Source organism: Salmo trutta, chromosome 3, assembly GCF_901001165.1.
Source record: "Salmo trutta chromosome 3, fSalTru1.1, whole genome shotgun sequence".
Classification (NCBI taxonomy): Eukaryota; Metazoa; Chordata; class Actinopteri; order Salmoniformes; family Salmonidae; genus Salmo; species Salmo trutta.
The window spans coordinates 13,709,212-13,735,299 of NC_042959.1; the positions used below are offsets into that span (position 1 = coordinate 13,709,212).

General features: G+C 42.3%; 1 protein-coding gene across 1 annotated transcript in view; it reads right to left on the reverse strand.

Annotated features, from left to right (window-relative positions):
* Positions 1 to 794: 794 nt before the first annotated feature.
* The window catches only part of LOC115168572 (monocarboxylate transporter 8), a 37,992-nt gene continuing 12,698 nt past the window's right edge, over positions 795 to 26,088 (reverse strand). The window contains exons 2-8 of the mRNA XM_029723976.1: positions 14,351 to 14,495; positions 12,044 to 12,281; positions 11,641 to 11,895; positions 5,627 to 5,770; positions 4,900 to 5,128; positions 2,723 to 2,989; positions 795 to 2,552 (exon numbers count right to left, since the gene is read on the reverse strand). Coding sequence (XP_029579836.1) covers positions 2,739 to 2,989; positions 4,900 to 5,128; positions 5,627 to 5,770; positions 11,641 to 11,895; positions 12,044 to 12,281; positions 14,351 to 14,495 — 1,262 coding nt within the window. The 3' untranslated portion in view covers positions 795 to 2,552; positions 2,723 to 2,738. The remainder of the gene's footprint in view (positions 2,553 to 2,722; positions 2,990 to 4,899; positions 5,129 to 5,626; positions 5,771 to 11,640; positions 11,896 to 12,043; positions 12,282 to 14,350; positions 14,496 to 26,088) is intronic.

A 26,088-nucleotide genomic window follows, 5' to 3' on the forward strand; every position in this document is an offset into this window, starting at 1 on the left:
GCTAAGGGTGATAATGCACGGTGAGCTAAGGGTGATAATGCACGGTGAGCTAGCGGGCTCTCAGAACAGCCGTAGGAGATATAGGAGCAGCATGGCGGTGAGATCATCAGAAGAGAGACCGAGGAACTTAATGAGGTAACAGTCAGAGTAGTCCACTCAGTCTGCAGCCTTAATGGAGGCAAGGACCATAGTGATCATATCTATATTACATGGCAGGGACTAAACTGTCAGAGGGAATGACATTTAGAGCAGCAGGACGGAAAAATAAAGAGTTTAAAAAGTATGGATCACAGCCAGATGGGGGAGAGGGAAGGTAAATCTCATAAATCTGAGTGCACACACACACACACAGACACAGTGAACGCACAGGCAGACACACACACAAGTACTAACGAGTATTAATAACTGGAGTGAAGCATTGTAGTTTGAGAATAGGGTTTTTGGAAGTTTTTGGCAGTATGTTCAGCTCAGTGGCGCTGAAGCTAACAACTGTAGAAAAAAAATAGCAACCATTTCATTTCACTTGGAAGTATGATGTCATGATTTGAAGAATGCCAACATATTTAACTAGATTACTGAGGTATTGACGTCTTTGTCCTCTCTCTGTTTCCCTCTCTGTCCTCCATTAGGCCTAGACTGTGTCCCAAATGGCATTCTATTCCCTTACTAGTGCAGTACTTTTGACGAGTGACCATAGAGCACTATATAGGGAATAGGGTGCCATTTGGGACACTCCTTTTCAACCATTCTGTCGTGCGGAAAATGTCATCTCAAGGAGGTAAGTGGTCCGTTTAACATTAATGAAACGTAACAGCAACTGCAATTTAATGAATTTCTCTACTAGAGTTAGAATCTCCATGAGGCAGTATCTGGTTATTACCGTGACGACGTATGAACCCAACAAACAGTATGTTGTCATCTGAAGATAAGAAGCAGCAAACTCATCAACAAAGATGTTTGATGTGGACCGATGGGGATCAGGCTGAAAAAAGGATATAGCCAATGAGTGCATGTATGTAATGGCAATCATTCTGTGGCCCAATGCCCTAACTAACACACACACACACACACACACACACACACACACACACACACACACACAAAGCTCAATGCCCTTAATATAGATTTTGATTGTTTCCAAAAAATCTTGCAGACTAAAGGTTCTTTTTCTTTGTAATAAACTGCCAGTCTTATTTCTCAACAACTGTATATCAGTGGATGATTCATTATCATTATTAGCACCGCTAGATTTCAGACCCCGGACCATGGAGATCTATGGCTCAATTCTTGACTGATAATGGGGAGAATCCTAACTTCCATTTATTAAGTAAAACTTTCACTTAAGTAGAATTTTCACATAGTCATACATTGATGTCAATGGGAGTCTGAAAGTGGAAGTCAGGATTCACCCCCATGGGAATAACAAGATCACAATGCCATTGTAAGAAACAGACGGTAAAAACAAATAAAAAACATTCGAAACTTAAAACAATAAAAACAAATCTGCAGAGTAAATACAAATTTGGCAAAACATCTCAGAGAGGTGTATTTAGTTTCAATTAAAATTTGATTGACTTAAAGTCTTAGAAATATAACTGTTAAAAAAATAGATTTAAGACGACAAAGTCAGAAGCCGGTAAATAATCCATTCTGTGTGGTCTGGCTCTCTATCTGTAGCTCCACCATGGCACGGGTTACATATGGAAAAACTGCAGAAGTACGTATGTGGTTGAGGTGACTGTTTTAGTGGCTTTTCCAAGGGGGAATCACCATGGAGACCTATAGTATAACACACTACTGAAACAGATATGTGTTCTTCCTTGGTCTATCATAAACAAAATTAACTGAGACTTGTAAAATGTAACTGCAATAAGTTGTCATAATAACTGAAATCTTTCCAATGTCCTATATTATGCCCTAGACCTATCTAATGAAACACCTAGAGACCGAAGGAACATATGAAATATAGTGTGAGATGCTTGTGGTCTAGACAGAGTAGAACAAAGTACTCCATACAATTACTCTACTACTATTTATCTTTCTGAATAATCTGTCATTTAAAAACCTACTGAAGCATATTAAATCATTTACATACTCTGATTCCAGACGCTATAGGATTTAAAAAATGATTTCTTCCAGGCGGCCAGCTCTAAACGGTACACACCTATTGTGTGCATTCCCGTTTTAGATGAGCTTAAAGCCACAGGGAAAGAGAACACTGTTTCGGATTGTGTGAAGCCCAGATCCTATGATAATGCCGTTTGTCTCTTCGTTCAAGGAGGTTGGTCAGCGATGTGTTCCTCCTTTGCTTCAGAGGGCAAAAAAACCTTCTCCCCCTCTCTCCTTAGACCACAGGGATCACTATAAGGAACTAATGGCATTCAGAGAGGAGGGGGCTTCCTATAGACAGGAGGAGGGTTCCTATAGAAACTGTGTCAGAGGTTGAGAGGTACATCAGCAGGTAGTCCGTGGTTAGGGGCCAGGGGTCAGGGACCGGGGGAAGGGAGGAGGTGCAGGAACGGTCAGATCTCAGGTGCTGGTGAATAGAATCCCTGAGAGAAGGAAGAAGGACAACATGAGAAAATGCCTGCAATTTCAATCTAGGATCTTATCTTTCTGTGTGTGTGTCTGTCTGTCTGTCTGTCTGTGTCTGCATGCATGCCTACGTGTGTACACACACACACACACACACACACACACCCCCACCCCTCCCTTCTCATACCTTAGTGAAGTGCTACTCAGATGTGTGTCTCCACGTCGGTGTATCCAGGCAACATTTCTCCGTTAGAGCAGCCCTTGGGGCCTCCTGCCGGGGGCAGCATGTGATCTGAGCTGGGGTCCTCCGGCCCACCACCCTGGCCCTCAAGGGCTCTCTGCTGCCGTTGGTGTATCAGGGGCACAAAGAACAGCACCATGCCCCCCACGATGGGAGGGCCTCCTGCCAGGTAGAAGGCCACATTGTAATCACCACAGTAGTCATGCAGGAGTCCTGGGGGACAAGGGAGGGAGAGGTTTCAGATGTAGTGTATGGAACCACTACTCGTTATTCAAGAGAGAATCACTGAGCAAATTAATTGTATTTCCTTGATTCCTTGTGTCCACTCTCAACGCTTCTTTCTCAAAATTCATTGGTGGAGAAGATCTGAGGGGAGGAGCTTTAGATCTTTTGCTCCAATGTGCTTTGAGATTCACCCGTTTGTCTGTTCTACTTCCAGGAAGTAGCTCAGAACTAATAATTAGCGGTCATAAACATCTCTAAGAAGATAAGTCATAGTTTATTAGTCTCCAAGGCTGTCGGGTGGTACAGCATCAGCATCTCTAATAACTGTGAGAGGTTGTTCAAGTTGGTTTAGTGGTTTGCCTGTTCTTCCAAGAAACAATACCGTGCAGTCCTAAATGCTGCTCTGTATCTGTGAAGAGTGAATGTGGACTAAGAAGTTCCAGTCAGAAGCTTTATTATTATAGGGTAACCATAGAAACCACGAGTACCACTAGATTGGGGAACATTTTATAAAAGAAAATCCTCAGTAAAGTGTATCTAATGTGTGTCCAGGGTGATGGGCAACACTGGCCAAAATATTCAGTAAGGAGCTAGCTAGCTAAGTGGCCTTGCCATAAACAAGAGCTGGAAACGAGATATATAACTCATCCAACATCTGGTACTAAGCAGAGAGAGAGATTCAGCCAGGCCTCACAGGACGCAATGTCAATACAGAACACTGAGGCTCTGAGAAGGAGGACGAGCCGGGAGACAGACCTGGGTTCAAATATTATTAACAATCTTTCAAATACTTTATCCGTGCTTGATTGAGCTTGCTTGGCGTGATGTAACCAACAGAATAGTCCACTAAAGTGCAGCATGCAAACTCCGCACATCTGGCACTCAGGGCAGACTCAAGCAAAGCTCAAAGTATTTTTTTTTTAATCGAATATTATTTGAACCTAGGTCTGCAGGGAGGCGAGCAGACAGACTTATGTCCAGTCTGGGTGCTCCTGCTGTCGGCTGATGGGGCAGGATTCCTCCTCCTCACTGCGACCTCTGGGGTGTATTCAGCCAGAGGAAACTATTCTCAATGTTGCACATAGAAATATAATGTATGAAATGACTCCTATTCAACATGACTGATGATATTTGTTCTACATAATACATTTCTATCAGAATCATTGCATCACTCTGAACAGCACCCTGGTGGTCTGAACAGGAATGTGGGGAGTGACGGTGGAGCCTGAAGGGTGGCAATGGAGAGTGGTAGAGCCCCAGAAAATTCAGCCATAGTGTTTACAACCCATCACTAAACTATCCGCTATCCAAGACTATCTTATTCCCTCTGTAACAAATCACCAGCCCTGGAACTGGAACTCAGTCACTTTACTCAGTGTGCATCTCAAATTTACCCCTGCCCTACATAGTGCACTACTTTTGACCAGAGCTCTATGGGCCCTTGTGAAAAAGAGTCCACTAAATAGGGAATAGGGTTCCATTTGGGATGCAACCTCATTCTATTTACTCTGTAGACCAGCTACATTCAGAGCCAAGACCAATGATGTGAATATACGTATGTATATGGCTGAAACATGTCAGCTCAACGGCATGATAAACACAAAATACATTATCCTAATCCTACCCTGTTTACAATTCCCTATGGAATGTGGCTATTCTCAAAGGACTTATATGGTAACACTATGCCAGCTACAGAATGGACTTTTCTCGATTGGAAGGAATAGGTTCCTGTTGAAGAGAAAGCAACCCTCTTTTTACCACCTTGGCTTCCACTCCAACGTTGAGGTGATACTCAGCAGCGATTGCCTGTCAGATAGCAGTCAACCATCTCTTTATCACCTGCCATTTCAAATCTTTGAGGTCAGTGTTAAGTAAACTGAGGAACCGATAGTACTCACCAGCGATGGGGGGTCCTGCGGTCATGGGCAGGGCCATGAGTCCCAGTAAGTATCCTATAGCCTGGGAGGCCTGCATGGGGCCCACTAGCTCGAAGGCTATAGGAGCCATGATGGTGATGAAGCAGCCATCACACAGCCCCAGGAACACACACACCACAATCAGCCCCTCAAACACAGTGCACTGGGGGATCATTATGGACATCAGCCCCAGCACCATGAACGACACCGACTGGGGGAGAGAAGAGCAGAGACAATATAATAAACACATAACAATGAATGCCATTTAGCAGACGCTTTTATCCAAAGTAACTTACAGTACACTGGCATTGTGTAACGTGTCAGAGACTCTTAGGAGTCTTAGGTTAATGTTGTCCAATACATCTCTCCTGACTAATACCTTGTCCCTTATACACTCTTTCACTTCATACAGAAACTACAAAGTAACCGACCAACATGGCAATATGGCAACCGACTTGGGTCAAATCCATGTCAAAAACGTTCAACCAATTCTATTGGTTCCATTTTACCGGGTAAACTAAATGAAGCGCAACAAGTACTTGACCAATGGATCTGACCAGAAATAGTAATATATTTGAAGTTTTTAGTAGCCATCACCATTCATGGAAAAAAAAAACTAAGGGGATGTGGCTGATGTGCTAACCCATATTTAAAATCTGAATTTGTTCAAATTAAGCTGACAATGAGATGCTGAAGAGGATTACCTCACCTGCATCCAGATCTTCTTGGCTCCGGGAATGAGGTCTCCTACTTTCCCGAAGAGGAGGCGTCCCACGCCAGATGAGGCTCCTATACACACCAACAAGATCCACTCTTTCTGGGTCTCCTTGAACTGCTCTTTCACAAAGTTCATCTGGTGGAAAAGAACAAGCGGAATACTTTCATGTCCATTTTCTTTTCAGATTTGTATTTATTATGGATCCCCATTAGCTGATACCAAGGCAGCAGCTACTCTTCCTGCGGTCCAGCAAAATTAAGGCAGTTATACATTTAAAAAGCATTACAATACATTCATAACAGATTTCACAACATATTAAGTGTGTGCCCTCAGGCCTCTACTCTACTACCACATATCTATAAGACAACATACATGTGTACATGTGTGTATAGTGCGTATGTTATCGTGTGTGTGTATGCATGTGTCTGTGTTTGTGTTGCTTCACAGTCCCCACTGTTCCATAAGGTGTATTTTTAGCTGTTTTTTAAATCTGATTCTACTTCTTGCATCAGTTACTTGATGTGGAATAGAGTTCCATGTAGTCATGGATCTATGTAGTACTGTGCGCCTCCCATAGTCTGTTCTGGACTTGGGGACTGTGAAGAGCTCTCCAGTGGCCTGTCTTGTGGGGTATGCATGGGTGTCTGAGCTGTGAGCTAGTCATTTAAACACCCACCCCCCCAGACAGCTCGGTGCATTCAACATGTCAATACCTCTCATAAATACAAGTAGTGATGAAATCAATCTCTCCTCCACTTTCAGCCAGGAGAGACATGCATATTATTAATGTTAGCTCTATGTGTACATCCAAGGGCCAGCCGCGTTGCCCCGCATTGCTCTGTCTATGTGGCACCTGACCACAAGACTGAAACGTAGTCCAGGTGCGACAAAACTAGGGCCTGTAGGACCTGCCTTGTTGATAGTGCTGTTAAGGTAGAGCAGCACTTTATTATTGACAGACCTCTCCCCATCAGCTACCTTTGTATCAATATGTTCTGACCATGACAGTTTACAATCCAGGGTTACAGGTAGTTAAATCTCCTCAACTTGCTCAATTTCCACATTATTCATTACAAGATTAAGCTGTTTAAGGTTTAGTGAATGATTTTGTCCCAAATACAATACTTTAAGTTTTTTAAATATTTAGGACTAACTTATTCCTTGCCACCCATTCTGAAACTAACTGCAGCTCTTTGTTAAGTGTTGCTGTCATTTCAGTCACTGTGGTAGCTGACGTGTATAGTGTTGAGTCATCCGCATACATAGACACACTGGCTTTACTCAAAGCATGTCGTTAGTAAAGATTGAAAAAAGTAAGGGGCCTAGACAACTGCCCTGGGGAATTCCTGATTCTACCTGGATTTTGTTGGAGAGGCTTCCATTAAAGAACATCCTCTGTGTTCTGTTAGACAAGTAACTCTTCATCCACAGTAGCAGGGGGTGTAAAGCCATACCACATACGTTTTTACAGCAACAGACTATGATCGATGATGTCAAAAGCCACACTGAAGTCTAACAAAACAGCCCCCACAATCTTTTTACCATCAATTTCTCTCAGCCAATCATCAGTAATTTGTGTAAGTGCTGTGCTTGTTGAATGTCCTTCCCAATACGCGTGCTGAAAGTCTGTTGACAATTTGTTTACTGTTAAAAAGCATTGTATCTGGTTAAACACATTTTTTTCAACAAAAGTTTACTAAGGGTTGGTAACAGGCTGATTGGTTGGCTATTTGAGCCAGTTAAGGGAGCTTTACTATTCTTAGGTAGGCAAATTACTTTTGCTTCCCTCCAGGCCAGAGGGCACACACTTTCTAGTAGGCTTAAATTGAAGATGACGGAAAGGTGTCTTGTTGCTTTGAAACCAAGCCCCCTGGAAACATACAAACACTGAGGGGTTGGAAGCAGCCAAACCAAGCCCCCTGGAAACATAAACACTGAGGGGTTGGAAGCAGCCAAACCAAGCCCCCTGGAAACATACAAACACTGTGGGGTTGGAAGCAGCCAAACCAAGCCCCCTGGAAACATACAAACACTGTGGGGTTGGAAGCAGCCAAACCAAGCCCCCTGGAAACATACAAACACTGTGGGGTTGGAAGCAGCCAAACCAAGCCCCCTGGAAACATACAAACACTGAGGGGTTGGAAGCAGTCAAACCAAGCCCCCTGGAAACATACAAACACTGAGGGGTTGGAAGCAGCCAAACCAAGCCCCCTGGAAACATACAAACACTGAGGGGTTGGAAGCAGCCAAACCAATCCCCCTGGAAACATACAAACACTGTGGGGTTGGAAGCAGCCAAACCAAGCCCCCTGGAAACATACAAACACTGAGGGGTTGGAAGCAGCCAAACCAAGCCCCCTGGAAACATTCAAACACTGAGGGGTTGGAAGCAGCCAAACCAAGCCCCCTGGAAACATACAAACACTGTGGGGGTTGGAAGCAGCCAAACAAAACAGCAGCAAAAAAAAACACTGAATTACGCCTCAAAGGCGCAGTAATTTCTTGCATGTGATCATGGATTTTTTCTGTTCCCATGTTGAAATCACCTTACATAGAGGACATTGATTTTAATCTTGGTGAAGGGATTTCAATGGAGAAACTGTCACACCCTTAACTGTTTCATCTGTCGCGTGTTTGTCTCCACCCCCAACCAGGTGTCTCCCATTTACCCCATTATCCTGTGTACTTATACCTGCATTAACTGTTGGTCTGTTGCCAGTTCGTCTTGTCTTGTCAAATCTTACCAGCGTGCTTTCCCGTATCTCTAGTTTCTGTTTTCTAGTCCTCCCGTTTCTGACCATTCTGCCTGCCCTGACCCTGAGCCTGCCTGCCGTTCTGTCCCTGATTTATGCTGCCTTGGATTACTGACCTCTGCCTGCCCTGGACCTTCCGTTTGTCTGCCCCCTGTTTTGTAATAAACATCTGAGATACAAACGGTCTGCCTCCTGTGTCTGCATTTGGGTCTCATCCTGAGTCGTGTTAGAACCTGGAATTTGTTCTCCTTATAACATTCCAAACTTCTGTAACCATTCTTTGGAATAACAAATGTTTTCATCCACGTCCTCCTCTCAGAAGACCCGTAAACAGTGAAGAAGGAAGGGGCGGAGCTAAAGGTGAATGATTTCTCTCCTCTCCACCCAACACCTGAATCTGATCCAAAACACAAAACCCTCTGAAGTCCTTTCCTGACCAGAAGCTTCTCTCTCCTATCAAGTTCATGTGAAATGTTTCCTCTGCTTTGATACTGCACTACATGGCACCAGAATAACATCAAGGGCCATAGGATACTATGTTTAGGGCTGACCTAAAGCAAAGAGCTTCCTGAGTCAGTTTAGCAGCATGGGCGCTCACACAACAAAAGCCGGTGGCTTTGTTTACATCTGGGACTGGCTCTGGGGCCTGAGAAAACAGGACAGGCGGTGGGGAGGCTGCCTAAACATCTAAGATGTAGCGGAACGTCACACTACACATCTACCGCCCCCTTCTCTTCCCTCCCTCCCTCCCCATCTCTTTCCCTTCTTTCTACTCCTTCCCTCCCTCCTTTTTTCCATCTGTCCTCCTTCCTCATCCCTCCAGGAGTTTTCATAAACATACTGCTGTGACAAGGTTTCTCCTTGATACTCCTCACATCACCATGCAACAATGTCAGTAGTAGAGGTCGACCGATTATGATTTTTCGACGCCGATACCGGTTATTGGAGGACCAAAAAAGCCGCTACCGATTAATCGGCCAATTTTTTATTTTATTTATTTGTAATAATGACAATTACAACAATACTGAATGAACACTTATTTTAACTTAATATAATACATCAATAAAATCAATTTAGCCTCAAATAAATAATGAAACATGTTCAATTTGGTTTAAATAATGCAAAAACAAAGTGTTGGAGAAGAAAGTAAAAGTGCAATATGTGCCATGTAAAAAAGCTAACATTTAAGTTCCTTGCTCAGAACATGAGAACATATGAAAGCTGGTGGTTCCTTTTAACATGAGTCTTCAATATTCCCAGGTAAGATGTTTTAGGTTGTAGTTATTATAGGACTATTTCTCTCTATACGATTTGTATTTCATATACCTTTGACTATTGGATGTTCTTATAGGCACTTTAGTATTGCCAATGTAGCAATATAGCTTCCGTCCCTCTTCTCGCTCCTACCTGGGCTCGAACCAGGAACACATCGACAACAGCCACCCTCGAAGCAGCGTTACCCACGTAGAGGAAGGGAAAAAACTACTCCAAGTCTCAGAGCGAGTGACATTTGAAACGCTATTAGCGCGCACCCGGCTAACTAGCTAGCCATTTCACATCGGTTACACCAGCCTAATCTTGGGAGTTGACAAGCTTGAAGTCATAAACAGCGCAATGCATTGCGAAGGGCTGCTGGCAAAACGCACAAAAGTGCTATTTTGAATGAATGCTTACGAGCCTGCTGGTGCCTACCATCGCTCAGTCAGACTGCTCTATCAAATCATAGACTTAATTATAACATAATAACACACAGAAACACGAGCCTTAGGTCATTAATATGGTCGAATCTGGAAACTATCATCTCGAAAACAAAACGTTATTCCTGTTACATTGCACAACCTTCAGTGTTATGTCATAATTACGTAAAATTCTGGCAAATTAGTTCGCAACGAGCCAGGCGGCCCAAACTGTTGCATATACCTTGACTGCGTGCAATGAACGCAAAATGACAATTTCACCTGGTTAATATTGCCTGCTAACCTGGATTTCTTTTAGCTAAATATGCAGGTTTAAAAATATATACTTCTGTGTATTGATTTTAAGAAAGGCATTGATGTTTATGGTTAGGTACAGTCGTGCAACGATTGTGCTTTTTTCGCAAATGCGCTTTTGTTAAATCATCCCTGTTTGGCGAAGTCGGCTGTCTTTGTTAGGAAGAAATAGTCTTCACAGTTCGCAACGAGCCAGGCGGCCCAAACTGCTGCATATACCATGACTCTGTTTGCAAGAGAAGTGACACATTTTCCCTAGTTAAAATAAATTCATGTTAGCAGGCAATATTAACTAAATATGCAGGTTTAAAAATATATACTTGTGTATTGATTTTAAGAAAGGCATTGATGTTTATGGTTGGAGCAACGTGTAAGCGATTATATGCAACGCAGGACAGGCTAGATAAACTAGTAATATCATCAACCATGTGTAGTTAACTAGTGATTATGATTGATTGATTGTTTTTTATAAGATAAGTTTAATGCTAGCTAGCAACTTACCTTAGCTTCTTACTGCATTCGCGTAACCTCGTGGAGTGCAATGTAAAGCAGGTGGTTAGAGCGTTGGACTAGTTAATCGTAAGGTTGCAAGATTGAATCCCTGAGCTGACAAGGTAAAAATCTGTCGTTCTGCCCCTGAACAAAGCAGTTAACCCACCGTTCCTAGGCCGTCATTGAAAATAAGAATGTGTTCTTAACTGACTTGCCTAGTTAAATAAAGGTCTAAAAAAAAAATTGTTTTTAATAAATTAAAATAAAATCGGCCAAATCGGCTTCCAAAAATACTGATTTACGATTGTTATGAAAACTTGAAATCGGCCCTAATTAATCGGCCATTCTGATTAATCGGCCGACCTCTAGTCACTAGCTACTTATTTTAGATAAGTGGGTCTGTCTGACACAATATGACAACCTAACCCAACACACAATGTAACCTAACACACAACAATATTACAGATTTCCTCTGAAGTTGACTTGGTGAACGTTTGGTTGGAAAGTTTCGTTTTCCAACATACAGTAACATGCCAATCAAGGTGACACTAAAATCAGTAAGGGCGGCATTATTTCCCTTCGCAAAAACAGCAACATTCTAAATGGAAAGCTTACACATCATAAATTGTGCTGCAGATTATTATAATTCTATCATTATAAATTCACTCACAGCACAGGTGTCTCTGAAAACGGTGCCCTAAATACAACACAATATCAAGAACATGGTAAAATCTTCAAGAAATTATATTGATGGTCCCTGAGCTCTTACCAAGTGGATGTAGGGCACAAAGTAACCCAGCACGGCCGTAGCAACCCCGAAAGCCCACACCCGGTAGGTGACGATGTGGAACACCTTCAGGTTAAAGGCCTTCCTGACCTGGGTCAGGGCCCTGCTCCAGCGGCTGCCCCGGGCAGTGGCTCCTTCCTGAGGTGTTGACCCGACGGGGCCCCCTGGTCCTGGTGGTCCCATTGGAGCTCTCTGGGGCAGCAGGGGTCTGAAGGTCAGGGCCAGCAGGGCCTGGACCTGTTTTGTTGATGAGAACGAAAATAAACACTTGTTCAAAGATGAATTTAACGTTTACTTCAACGAGTCACATCATTCAAAAAAAATCTGTAAGATGTAAACAAAAAGGCAGTGTCATGGATGATCACTGAACACATCACAACAGTACCAGCATGAAGAGGCTGAGGATCTGGAAGGTACTGCTGAGGCCCAGCGGCTCCACCACCTTGGTGAGCAGCACTGGGAGGCCCATGGAGAACAGGCTGCTGCCAGCCGTCACCACGCCGTTGGCCAGGCCCAGGCGCCGCCGGAAGTAGTGGCCAAGGATCACCAGGGAGGGCTGGAAGGCAAAGGACGAGCCACAGCCAAACAGGATCCCATAGGTGAAATACCGCAGGCTGAGGGACCTGGGCGGGCAGGGGTAGAGTTACAGTTAAAGTCTGAAGTTTACATACACCTTAGCCAAATACATTTGAACTCAGTTTTTCACAATTCCTGACATTTAATCCTAGTAAAAATTCCCTTTCTTAGGTCAGTTAGGATCACCACTTTATTTTAAGAATGTGAAATGTCAGAATAATAGTAGAGAGAATGATTTATTTCAGCTTTTATTTATTTCATCACATTCCCAGTGGGTCAGAAGTTTACATACACTCAATTAGTATTTGGTAGCATTGCCTTTAAATTGTTTCACTTGGGTCAAACGTTTCGGGTAGCCTTCCACAAGCTTCCCACAATAAGTTGGGTGAATTTTGGCCCATTCCTCTTGACAGAGCTGGTGTAACTGAGTCAGGTTTGTAGGCCTCCTTGATCGCACACGCTTTTTCAGTTCTGCCAACAGATATTCTATAGGATTGAGGTCAGGGCTTTGTGATGGCCAGTCCAATACCTTGACTTTGTTGTCCTTACGCCATTTTGCCACAACTTTGGAAAAATGCTTGGGGTCATTGTCCATTTGGAAGACCCATTTGCGACCAAGCTTTAACTTCCTGACTCAAGTCTTGAAATGTTGCTTCAATATATCCACATCATTTTCCTTCCTCATGATGCCATCTATTTTGTGAAGTGCACCAGTCCCTCCTGCAGCAAAGCACACCCACAACATGATGCTGCCACCCCCATGCTTCACAGTTGGGATGGTGTTCTTCAGCTTGCAAACATCCCCCTTTATCCTCCAAACATAACGATGGCCATTATGGCCAAACAGTTCTATTTTTGTTTCATCAGACCAGAGGACATTTCTCCAAAAAGTATGATCTTTGTCCCCATGTGCAGTTGCAAACCATTGTCTGGCTTTTTATGGCGGTTTTGGAGCAGTGGCTTCTTCCTTGCTGAGCTGCCTTTCAGGTTATGTCGATATAGGACTCGTTTTACTGTGGATATAGATACTTTTGTACCGGTTCCCTCCAGCATCTTCACAAGGTCCTTTGCTGTTGTTCTGGGAATGATTTGCACTTTTTGCACCAAAGTACGATCATCTCTAGGAGACAGAACGCGTCTCCTTCCTGAGCGGTATGACGGCTGCGTGGTCCCATGGTGTTTATACTTGCGTACTATTGTTTGTACAGATGGACGTGGTACCTTCAGGCATTTGGAAATTGCTCCCAAGGATGAACCAGAATTGTGGAGGTCTACAATTTTTTTTTCTGAGGTCTTCGCTGATTTCTTTAGATTTTCCCATGATGTCAAGCAAAGAGGCACTGCGTTTGAAGGTAGGCCTTGAAATACATCCACAGGTACACCTCCAATTGACTCAAATGATGTCAATTAGCCTATCAGAAGCTTCTAAAGCCATTACATAATTTTCTGGAATATTCCAAGCTGTTTTAAGGCACAGTCAACTTAGTCTATGTAAACTTCTGCCCCACTGGAATTGTGATACAGTGAATTATAAGTGAAATAATCTGTCTGTAAACAATTGTTGGAAAAATGACTTGTGTCATGCACAAGGTATATATCCTAACCGACTTGCCAAAACTATAGTTTGTTAACAAGACATTTGTAGAGTGGTTGAAAAACGAGTTTTAATGACTCCAACCTAAGTGTATGTAAACTTCCGACTTCAACTGTAAGTAAACACTGCAAAACTAGTTTTAATTATAATGGGTGAAGAGGTAGGCATTCTCAGTACTGTGCGATGTTCCACACTACCCACACTAGCATAACATAGCACCTAGAATATATATCAAATAAATGACTTCCTTATAAGCAGTAAGTTAGTGTCAATATGGAACAGAGCCTGTGACACCTTAGCATGAATGTGTAATTCTCAGGTCACTGAGGGCAGGACGTGTAAATGATATGATAGGCAAAAGTTGTGGCAAAACATTCAAGGAGAGTTCTAAAAATTGTGAAGGGTTCTAGAAGGGCTCTAGAGTAGATGGGTTATAATAGTTATAGAAGGTGTGGAGTGTTCTAATGATTCTAGAATGTTTGGAGGGTTCCAGAAGGGCTCTAGAACAGAAGGTTCTCTTACGTTGCGAAGGCAGTGCTGAGGAGTCCGATGAAGGCCACAGTGGCCCCGCCCACAGCTGTCTTCCTGCAGCCGAAGTGATCGGTGAACATGGAGACCACCGGGGAACAGAAGAAGATCATGCCCATCGCCAGGGCCCCCACCCAGGCTGGAGGGAGGTAGGAGAGGGGGAGGGAGGTAGAGACAGAGGGAGGGAGGGAGGGAGGGAGGGGAGGAGGGAGGGAGGGGAGGAGGGAGGGTGGGAGGGAGGGAGGGGAGGAGGGAGGTAGGAGAGGGGGAGGGAGGTAGAGACAGAGGGAGGGAGGGAGGGAGGGGAGGAGGGAGGGTGGGAGGGAGGGGAGGAGGGAGGTAGGGAGGGAGGGAGGGAGGGAGATTGAAGGTTGTGTGAGATGGGACAGATAAGAAAAAAGGAGGGCAGGTGGAGAGGGGATGGGGGACAAAGAAAATGGTTAATATAATCTACACATGAATACATGGTTATTTTCAATATTGACACACTCAAAAGGTAAGGTGCATTCGGAAAGTATTCAGACCCTTTGACTTTTTCCAATGATTTCCAAAGATTGGAAAGCTGCCGCGGTCATCACCCTCATAAAGGGGTGACACACTAGACCCAAACTGTTACAGACCTATATCCATCCTGCCCTGCCTTTCTAAAGTCTTTGAAAGCCAAGTTAACAAACAGATCACCGACCATTCCGAATCCCAACGTACCTTCTCCGCTGTGCAATCCGGTTTCTGAGCTGGTCACAGGTGCACCTCAGCCACGCTCAAGGTACTAAACGATATCATAACCGCCATCGATAAAAGACAGTACTGTGCAGCCGTCTTCATCGACCTGGCCAAAGCTTTCGACTCTGTCAATCATCGCATTCTTATCAGCAGACTCAACAGCCTTTGTTTCTCAAATGACTGCCTCGCCTGGTTCACCAACTACTTCTCAGATAGAGTTCAGTGTGTTAAATCGGAGGGCATGTTTTCCGGACCTCTGGCAGTCTCTATGGGGGTACCACAGGGTTCAAATCCTCGGGCCGACTCTTTTCTCTGTATATATCAATGATGTCGCTCTTGCTGAGGGTGATTCCTTGATCCACCTCTACGCAGACAAAACCATTCTGTATACATCTGGCCCTTCTTTGGACACTGTGTTAACTAACCTCCAAACGAGCTTCAATGCCATAGAACACTCCTTCCGTGGCCTCTAACTGCTCTTAAACACAAGCAAAACTAAATGCATGCTCTTCAACTGATCGCTGCCCGCACCCGCCCGCCCGACTAGCATCACTACTCTGGACGCTTCTGAATTAGAATATGTGAACAATTACAAATACCTAGGTGTCTGGTTAGACTGTAAACTCTCCTTCCAGACTCACATTAAGCATCTCCAATCCAAAATTAAATCTAGAATCGGCTTCCTATTTCGCAACAAAGCCTCATTCACTCATGCTGCCAAACATACCCTCGTAAAACTGACTATCCTACCAATCCTTGACTTCGGCGATGTCATTTACAAAATAGCCTCCAACACTATACTCAGCAAACTGGATGCAGTCTATCACAGTGCCATCCGTTTTGTCACCAAAGCCCCATATACTACCCACCACTGCAACCTGTATGCTCTCGTCGGCTGGCCCTCGCTTCATACTCGTCGCCAAACCCACTGGCTCCAGGTCATCTAAGTCTTTGCTAGGTAAAGCTCCGCATTATCTCAGCTCACTGGTCACCATAACAACACCCACCCGTAGCATGTGCTCCAGCAGGTATATCTCACTGGTCACCCCCAAAGCCAACTCCTCTTTTGGCCGCCTTTCCTTCCAGTTCTTTGCTGCCAATGACTGGAACGAATTGCAAAAATCGCTGAAGTTGGAGAATTATAGCTGCCTCACGAACTTTAAGCATCAGCTATCTGAGCAGCTTACCGATCACTGCAGCTGTACACAGCCCATCTGTAAATAGCCCATCCAACTACCTCATCCCCATATTGTTTTTATTAAATTTTTTGCACACCAGTATTTCTACTTACACATCATCATCTGCACATTTATCACTCCAGTGTTAATTTGCTAAATTGTAATTACTTTGCTACTATGGCCTATGTATTGCCTTACCTCCTTACTCCATTTGCACACACTGTATACTGATTTTTCTATTGTGTTATTGACTGTACTTTTGTTGATCCCATGTGTAACTGTGTTGTTGTTTTTTGTCGCACTGCTTTGCTTTATCTTGGCCAGGTCGCAGTTGTAAATGAGAAATTGTTCTCAACTAGCCTTCCTGGTTAAATAAAGGTGAAATAAAAAAATAAATGGTGGTGGCAGTATCATGCTGTGGGGATGATTTTCAGTGGCAGGGACTGGGAGACTAGTCAGGATCGAGGGAAAGATGAACAGAGCAAAGTACAGAGATCCTTGATGAAAACCTGCTCCAGAGTGCTCAGGACCTCAGACTGGGGTGAAGGTTCAGCTTCCAACAGGACAACGACCCTAAGCACATAGCCAAGACAACGCAGGAGTGGCTTCGGGATAAGTCTCTGAATGTCCTTGAGTGACCCAGCCAGAGCCCGGACTTGAACCTGATCGAACATCTCTGGAGAGACCTGAAAATAGCTGTGCAGCAACGCTCCCCATCCAACCTGACAGAGCTTGAGAGGATCTGTAGAGAAGAATGGGAGAAACTCCCCAAATACAGGTGTGCCAAGTGTAACCGATGTGAAATGGCTAGTTAGTTAGCGGTGGTGCGCGCTAATAGCGTTTCAATCAGTGACGTCACTCGCTCTGAGACTTGAAGTAGGGTTTCCCCTTGCAATGCAAGGGCCGCAGCTTTTGTGGCGCGATGGGTAACGATGCTTCGGTGGGTGTCAGTTGTTGATGTGTGCAAGGGTCCCTGGTTCGAGCCCGGGTTGGGGCGAAGAGAGGGACGGAACCTACACTGTTACACAAGCTTGTAGCGTCATACCCAAGAAGACTCAAGGCTGTAATCACTGCCAAAGGTGCTTCCACAAAGTACTCAGTAAAGGGTCTGAATAGTGTTATTTATACATTTTCAAAAATGAATAAAAAAACGTTTTTTGCTTTGTCATTATAGGGTATTGTGTGTAGATTGATGAGGGGGAAACAAACATCTAATCTATTTTAGAATAAGGCTGTAACATAACAAAATGTGGGAAAAGTCAAGGGGTTTGAATACTTTCTGAAGGTCTGTAATGTCTGGACAGTCTATCTAAAGTACAACATGTCTGCTACCTGTCTATGCCCTGTCCGCAACATATTTACAACCCATGTACAACCTCAAACTTTCACAACGAACCCGTTGACAACCTCCAGAAGCCCACGTCTGTGCACTGCAGTAGAACACGTCTGTGCACTGCAGTAGAACACGTCTGTGCACTGCAGTAGAACACGTCTGTGCACTGCAGTAGAACACGTCTGTGCACTGCAGAAGAACACGTCAGCGCGATCTAACCTGTTCATTTCGACATGGTGCTCATGACCACAGCAGTAAGGTTCACCTGTTTATACACATGCTGTAACTGATATCCTGTATAAAACATGCAGTAGGCTTCTCAATAGGGCTCATCTGCATGTAGAAAAATGCTGTACCCTCATTACATAACCTGTAGAACAACCATTGATCTGTAATAATAACATGCTGTATCCTCATTATATAACCTGTAGAATAACCATTGATCTATAATAATATCATGCTGTACCCTCATTATATAACCTGTAGAATAACCATTGATCTATAATAATATGTTGTATCCTCATTATATAACCTGTAGAATAACCATTGATCTGTAATAATATCATGCTGTATCCTCATTATATAACCTGTAGAATAACCATTGATCTATAATAATATGTTGTATCCTCATTATATAACCTGTAGAATAACCATTGATCTGTAATAATATCATGCTGTATCCTCATTATATAACCTGTAGAATAACCATTGATCTATAATAATATCATGCTCTACCCTCATTATATAACCTGTAGAATAACCATTGATCTGTAATAATATGTTGTACCCTCATTATATAACCTGTAGAATAACCATTGATCTGTAATAATATCATGCTGTACCCTCATTATATAACCTGTAGAATAACCATTGATCTATAATAATATGTTGTATCCTCATTATATAACCTGTAGAATAACCATTGATCTGTAATAATATCATGCTGTACCCTCATTATATAACCTGTAGAATAACCATTGATCTATAATAATATCATGCTGTACCCTCATTATATAACCTGTAGAATAACCATTGATCTGTAATAATATGTTGTATCCTCATTATATAACCTGTAGAATAACCATTGATCTGTAATAATATCATGCTGTATCCTCATTATATAACCTGTAGAATAACCATTGATCTATAATAATATGTTGTATCCTCATTATATAACCTGTAGAATAACCATTGATCTGTAATAATATCATGCTGTATCCTCATTATATAACCTGTAGAATAACCATTGATCTATAATAATATCATGCTGTACCCTCATTATATAACCTGTAGAATAACCATTGATCTATAATAATATCATGCTGTACCCTCATTATATAACCTGTAGAATAACCATTGATCTGTAATAATATCATGCTGTACCCTCATTATATAACCTGTAGAATAACCATTGATCTATAATAATATCATGCTGTACCCTCATTATATAACCTGTAGAATAACCATTGATCTGTAATAATATCATGCTGTACCCTCATTATATAACCTGTAGAATAACCATTGATCTGTAATAATATCATGCTGTACCCTCATTATATAACCTGTAGAATAACCATTGATCTGTAATAATATGTTGTATCCTCATTATATAACCTGTAGAATAACCATTGATCTGTAATAATATCATGCTGTACCCTCATTATATAACCTGTAGAATAACCATTGATCTATAATAATATCATGCTGTACCCTCATTATATAACCTGTAGAATAACCATTGATCTGTAATAATATGTTGTATCCTCATTATATAACCTGTAGAATAACCATTGATCTGTAATAATATCATGCTGTATCCTCATTATATAACCTGTAGAATAACCATTGATCTATAATAATATGTTGTATCCTCATTATATAACCTGTAGAATAACCATTGATCTATAATAATATCATGCTGTACCCTCATTATATAACCTGTAGAATAACCATTGATCTATAATAATATCATGCTGTACCCTCATTATATAACCTGTAGAATAACCATTGATCTATAATAATATCATGCTGTACCCTCATTATATAACCTGTAGAATAACCATTGATCTGTAATAATATGTTGTATCCTCATTATATAACCTGTAGAATAACCATTGATCTGTAATACTATCATGCTGTATCCTCATTATATAACCTGTAGAATAACCATTGATCTATAATAATATCATGCTGTACCCTCATTATATAACCTGTAGAATAACCATTGATCTGTAATAATATGTTGTATCCTCATTATATAACCTGTAGAATAACCATTGATCTGTAATAATATCATGCTGTATCCTCATTATATAACCTGTAGAATAACCATTGATCTATAATAATATGTTGTATCCTCATTATATAACCTGTAGAATAACCATTGATCTGTAATAATAGCATGCTGTATCCTCATTATATAACCTGTAGAATAACCATTGATCTGTAATAATATCATGCTGTACCCTCATTATATAACCTGTAGAATAACCATTGATCTGTAATAATATGTTGTACCCTCATTATATAACCTGTAGAATAACCATTGATCTGTAATAATATCATGCTGTATCCTCATCATATAACCTGTAGAATAACCATTGATGTATAATAATATCATGCTGTACCCTCATTATATAACCTGTAGAATAACCATTGATCTATAATAATATCATGCTGTACCCTCATTATATAACCTGTAGAATAACCATTGATCTATAATAATATGTTGTACCCTCATTATATAACCTGTAGAATAACCATTGATCTATAATAATATGTTGTACTCTCATTATATAACCTGTAGAATAACCATTGATCTATAATAATAGCATGCTGTACATCTGTGCACAGTAGGGTTAACCTGCACTGCATAGAAACATGCAGAATCCTTAGTTGACCTGCATAAAACATGCAATAGGCTTCTCAATATGGCTTATCTGCATGTAGAAACATGCTGTACCCCACCTTATGTAACCTGTTTAATAACCACTGATCTGGGATAATTATAAAATAACATGCTGTACTACATGCTGTACTACCACATCTATTGGTCTGGGGCTGTTTCCAAGGGTATGGAAGTCCGACAAAATAACGGCCATCTTTAAATCGGATGACCCTGCTGACGTGAGTAACTACAGGACCTGTGGTGTAGCAGAACAACTGATTGCCCACCTCAACAACAGCCCCTTCACATTACACTCCATGCAGTTTGGCTTCAGAGCAAAACACTCCACAGAAACGGCCAACTGCTTTCTTCTGGAAAATGTGAAGTCCAAGATGGACAAAGGGGGCGTTGTTGGGGCTGTGTTTCTGGACCTAAGGAAGGCTTTTGATACTGTTAACCATGAGATTCTCATCACAAAATTGTCTAAGTTCAACTTTTCCCCCGATGCCTTGAGATGGATGAAATCATACCTTGAAGGCAGAACTCAGTGTGTCAGAGTGAGCAATGAGCTGTCGCCCACTCTTAGCTATGATGTGGGCGTGCCCCAAGGGTCAATACTGGGGCCCCTCCTGTTCAGCCTGTACATTAGTCTGTACTGGGTCTGAAGTTCAAATGTATGCAGATGATACAGTGATATATGTGCATGCAAAGAGCAAACAACAAGCTGCACAAGAACTCACTACTGTAATGGTCCAGGTTACAAAGTGGCTAAGTGACTCGTGTTTGCATCTGTTGCCCTCTTGCTACTGAGCCAGATGTCTAATTGTCAGGGGAGAAGCTCCAGGTGGTATCTGATTTTAAGTACCTTGGCATCATACTTGATTCCAACCTCTCTTTTAAAAAGCAGGTGAAAAATGTAATTCAAATAACCAAATTCAACCTAGCTAATTTCCAATTTATATGAAATTGTTTGACTACAGAGGTAGCAAAACTGTACTTCAAATCCATGATACTCCCCCACTTAACATACTGCTTGACTAGTTGGGCCCAAGCTTGCTGTACAACATTAAAACCCATTCAGTCTGTCTACAAACAGGCTCTCAAAGTGCTTGATAGGAAGCCCAATAGCTCTCATCACTGTTACAACCTCAGAAAGCATGAGCTCCTGAGTTGGGACAATCGTGTGCAATACACCGACGCGTGTCTTGTATTCAAGATCCTAAATGGCCTGGCTCCCCCTCCACTCAGTACTTTTGTTAAACAGAAAACTCAAACATAAGGCAGCAGATCCATAAGGTCTGCCATGAGAGGTGAATGTATAGTTCCCTTAAGGAAAAGCACCTTTAGTAAATCCACTTTCTCTGTGAGAGCTTCCCATGTCTGGAATACACTGCCATCAGACACATATAACTGCACCACATATCACACTTTCACAAAAAAACATGAAGACATGGCTAAAGGTCAATCAGATTTGTGAACATAATCCCTAGCTGTGTATTGCCGCTTTCCATGTTGTCTGTAGCTTGTGAGGTGTGGAAACACATTGTTGCTTTTATGGATTTTGTCTTGTTGCTTTTTGTGCCATGTTTCTCTGTCTGTATGCTACGTCTTGCTTGTCCTATGTTGCTCTGTCTGTATGCTACGTCTTGCTTGTCCTATGTTGCTCTGTCTGTATGCTACGTCTTGCTTGTCCTATGTTGCTCTGTCTGTATGCTACGTCTTGCTTGTCCTATGTTGCTCTGTCTGTATGCTACGTCTTGCTTGTCCTATGTTGCTCTGTCTGTATGCTACGTCTTGCTTGTCCTATGTTGCTCTGTCTGTATGCTACGTCTTGCTTGTCCTATGTTGCTCTGTCTGTATGCTACGTCTTGCTTGTCCTATGTTGCTCTGTCTGTATGCTACGTCTTGCTTGTCCTATGTTGCTCTGTCTGTATGCTACGTCTTGCTTGTCCTATGTTGCTCTGTCTGTATGCTACGTCTTGCTTGTCCTATGTTGCTCTGTCTGTATGCTACGTCTTGCTTGTCCTTTGTTGCTCTGTCTGTATGCTACGTCTTGCTTGTCCTATGTTGCTCTGTCTGTATGCTACGTCTTGCTTGTCCTATGTTGCTCTGTCTGTATGCTACGTCTTGCTTGTCCTATGTTGCTCTGTCTGTATGCTACGTCTTGCTTGTCCTATGTTGCTCTGTCTGTATGCTACGTCTTGCTTGTCCTATGTTGCTCTGTCTGTATGCTACGTCTTGCTTGTCCTATGTTGCTCTGTCTGTATGCTACGTCTTACTTGTCCTATGTTGCTCTGTCTGTATGCTACGTCTTGCTTGTCCTATGTTGCTCTGTCTGTATGCTACGTCTTACTTGTCCTATGTTGCTCTGTCTGTATGCTACGTCTTGCTTGTCCTATGTTTCTCTGTCTGTATGCTACGTCTTGCTTGTCCTATGTTGCTCTGCGTGTATGCTACGTCTTGCTTGTCCTATGTTGCTCTGTCTGTATGCTACGTCTTGCTTGTCCTATGTTGCTCTGCGTGTGCTCACTGCTCAATGATTGTCTGTATTGTAATTGTTTTTAATAACCTGCCCAGGGACTGCGGTTGAAAATTAGCCGGCTGGCTAAAACCGGCACTTTTACTGAAGCGTTGATTACTGTGCACTGTCCCTGTAAAAATAAATAAACTCAAACTTTGCCAGTATGGTTAACCTGACCTGAATAGAAACATGTTGTATCCCACCTTATGTAACCTGTACTGTAAAACAACTAGAGCTGAGCGATATTGACAAAAATCCATATTGTGATAAATTGCCTGAATTTATGCAATAATGATAAATAGAACGATAAGTTAATAACAAAGTGCACCACAGTTTTTTTTTATTCTCCTTTAAACAACTACTATTAGTTTGAATTGTTGTGGCCATCAATTGTCCTATTTAAAATCACCAGTGGTGTAAAGTACGTATGTAAAATTACTTTAAAATATTACTTAAGTCGTTTTTTGTGTATCTGTAGTTTTTCTTTACTATTTATATTTTGTACAAATTTTCCTTCACTACATTCCTTAAGAAAATAATGTACTTTTTACACCATACATTTTCCCTGACACCCAAAAGTATTCTGATTGCTAAGCAGGACAGGAAAATGGTCCAATTCACAGACTTATCAAGAGAACATCCCTGGTCATCCCTACTGCCTCTGATCTGGCGGACTCACTAAACAGAGAACATCCCTGGTCATCCCTACTGCCTCTGATCTGGTGGACTCACTAAACAGAGAACGTCCCTGGTCATCCCTACTGCCTCTGATCTGGAGGACTCACTAAACAGAGAACATCCCTGGTCATCCCTACTGCCTCTGATCTGGAGGACTCACTAAACAGAGAACATCCCTGGTCATCCCTACTGCCTCTGATCTGGAGGACTCACTAAACAGAGAACATCCCTGGTCATCCCTACTGCCTCTGATCTGGAGGACTCACTAAACAGAGAACATCCCTGGTCATCCCTACTGCCTCTGATCTGGAGGACTCACTAAACAGAGAACATCCCTGGTCATCCCTACTGCCTCTGATCTGGCGGACTCACTAAACAGAGAACATCCCTGGTCATCCCTACTGCCTCTGATCTGGTGGACTCACTAAACAGAGAACATCCCTGGTCATCCCTACTGCCTCTGATCTGGAGGACTCACTAAACAGAGAACATCCCTGGTCATCCCTACTGCCTCTGATCTGGAGGACTCACTAAACAGAGAACATCCCTGGTCATCCCTACTGCCTCTGATCTGGAGGACTCACTAAACAGAGAACATCCCTGGTCATCCCTACTGCCTCTGATCTGGCGGACTCACTAAACAGAGAACATCCCTGGTCATCCCTACTGCCTCTGATCTGGAGGACTCACTAAACAGAGAACATCCCTGGTCATCCCTACTGCCTCTGATCTGGAGGACTCACTAAACAGAGAACGTCCCTGGTCATCCCTACTGCCTCTGATCTGGCGGACTCACTTAACACACATGCTTCATTTGTAAATTATATCGGAGTGTTGGAGTGTGCCCCTGGCTATCAGTAAATTAAAAAATTAAAAAACAAGAAAATGATGCCGTCTGGTTTGCTTTATATAAGGATTTTTTTATGATTTATACTTTCTTTTGATACTTAGGTAAATTTTAGCAATTATATTTACTTTTGATACTTGAGTATATTTCAAATGAAATACCTTAGACTTTACTCAAGTAGTATTTTACTGGGTGACTTTCACTTTTGCTTGAGTCATTTTCTATTAAAGTACTTTTACTCAAGTATGACAATTGGTTCCTTTTTCCACCACTGACAATCCCCCATATTAGCAAACGTATTTCAATTCAAACTAGATATTTCTCTAGTATAGGCTACTTATCTTAATGAACAATATCAGCAAAATGCCTGCAATAAGTGATCGGTGTCGATCATTTTCCGTTTATCGCCTCAGCTCTAATAATAACCATGTTTTTTAAAGCAACTTTGAGATTGTGTTTGGAATGAAAAGCACTATATAAAATCCAAACTATTATTATTATTAGCTAAGAAAGCAGACTCAGCCATGGATAGAGATCCAGGTCCATGCGGTACTACTGTACCCAGTAGGGTTAACCTGACCTGAATAGAAACATGTTGTACCCCACCCTCCTTATTTAACTTAGAAAATAACAATTGGCCAATGATAATAACATGCGGTGCTACTGTGCCCAGTGGGGTTAATGTGTTCAGACTACTGTGCAGAGACATGCTTTACCCTCCAGGGCAAACCATCCCTGGGTCTTAAGGGCCAAAGGTAGCTTTAATGTCTCCAGTCTGTTCTGGGTCCAACAGAATGGGACTGCATCCCAAAAGGCACCCTATTCCCTATAGAGTACACTACTTTTGACCAGGGCCCATAGGACTCTGGTCAGAAGTAGTCCACCATATAGGGAATAGGGTGCTATTTGGGACGTGTCCTGGGTCACTGAACATGCCCACTGGTTACACATTAGAACGGACAGTCGGGATGATGTGAAATCTGAGCAGACCCCATATTGCCCTTGGCAGCCATTCAATGTTTCTTCATCCCCGGCCAAAGCAGTAAGCAAACATGACAGCTGGATATTTGTCGATATGACAGGTGACACTGGACCGCGACCCAGGTTAAAGTAAAATATAGATCAGCTAACTTGTTACAATGTAGGAGACTTGTAGAATGTAGAGTTGATAGAAATATAAGGTTCGACCTCTCTGGGGTTACTGATGATAGAACATGAGAAGAAAGAGACTATTACTCATCCAACATGTTTTCCATACAACATGCTGTTTTACAGTAAAACCTCCAGTTAGTTGGTGTTTGTTTTAAGACAAAGGGCTAACTGTAACTCACATCAGCCAAAAGGAAGCAAACCATGCAGAACGGACCAGTGGGGGAATAAAGACAGACTGCATCTGAAAATGCACCCTAATCACTATATAGTGTACTACTTTTGACCAAGGTCCTGGTCAAAAGTACTGCACTATATAGGGAATAGGGTGCCATTTCAGAGGCAGACACAGAAAGCATATAGTAGAAACCCTTGATGCTTGACCAACTCCACAGCCCTTCATTCCATCCAGCCCG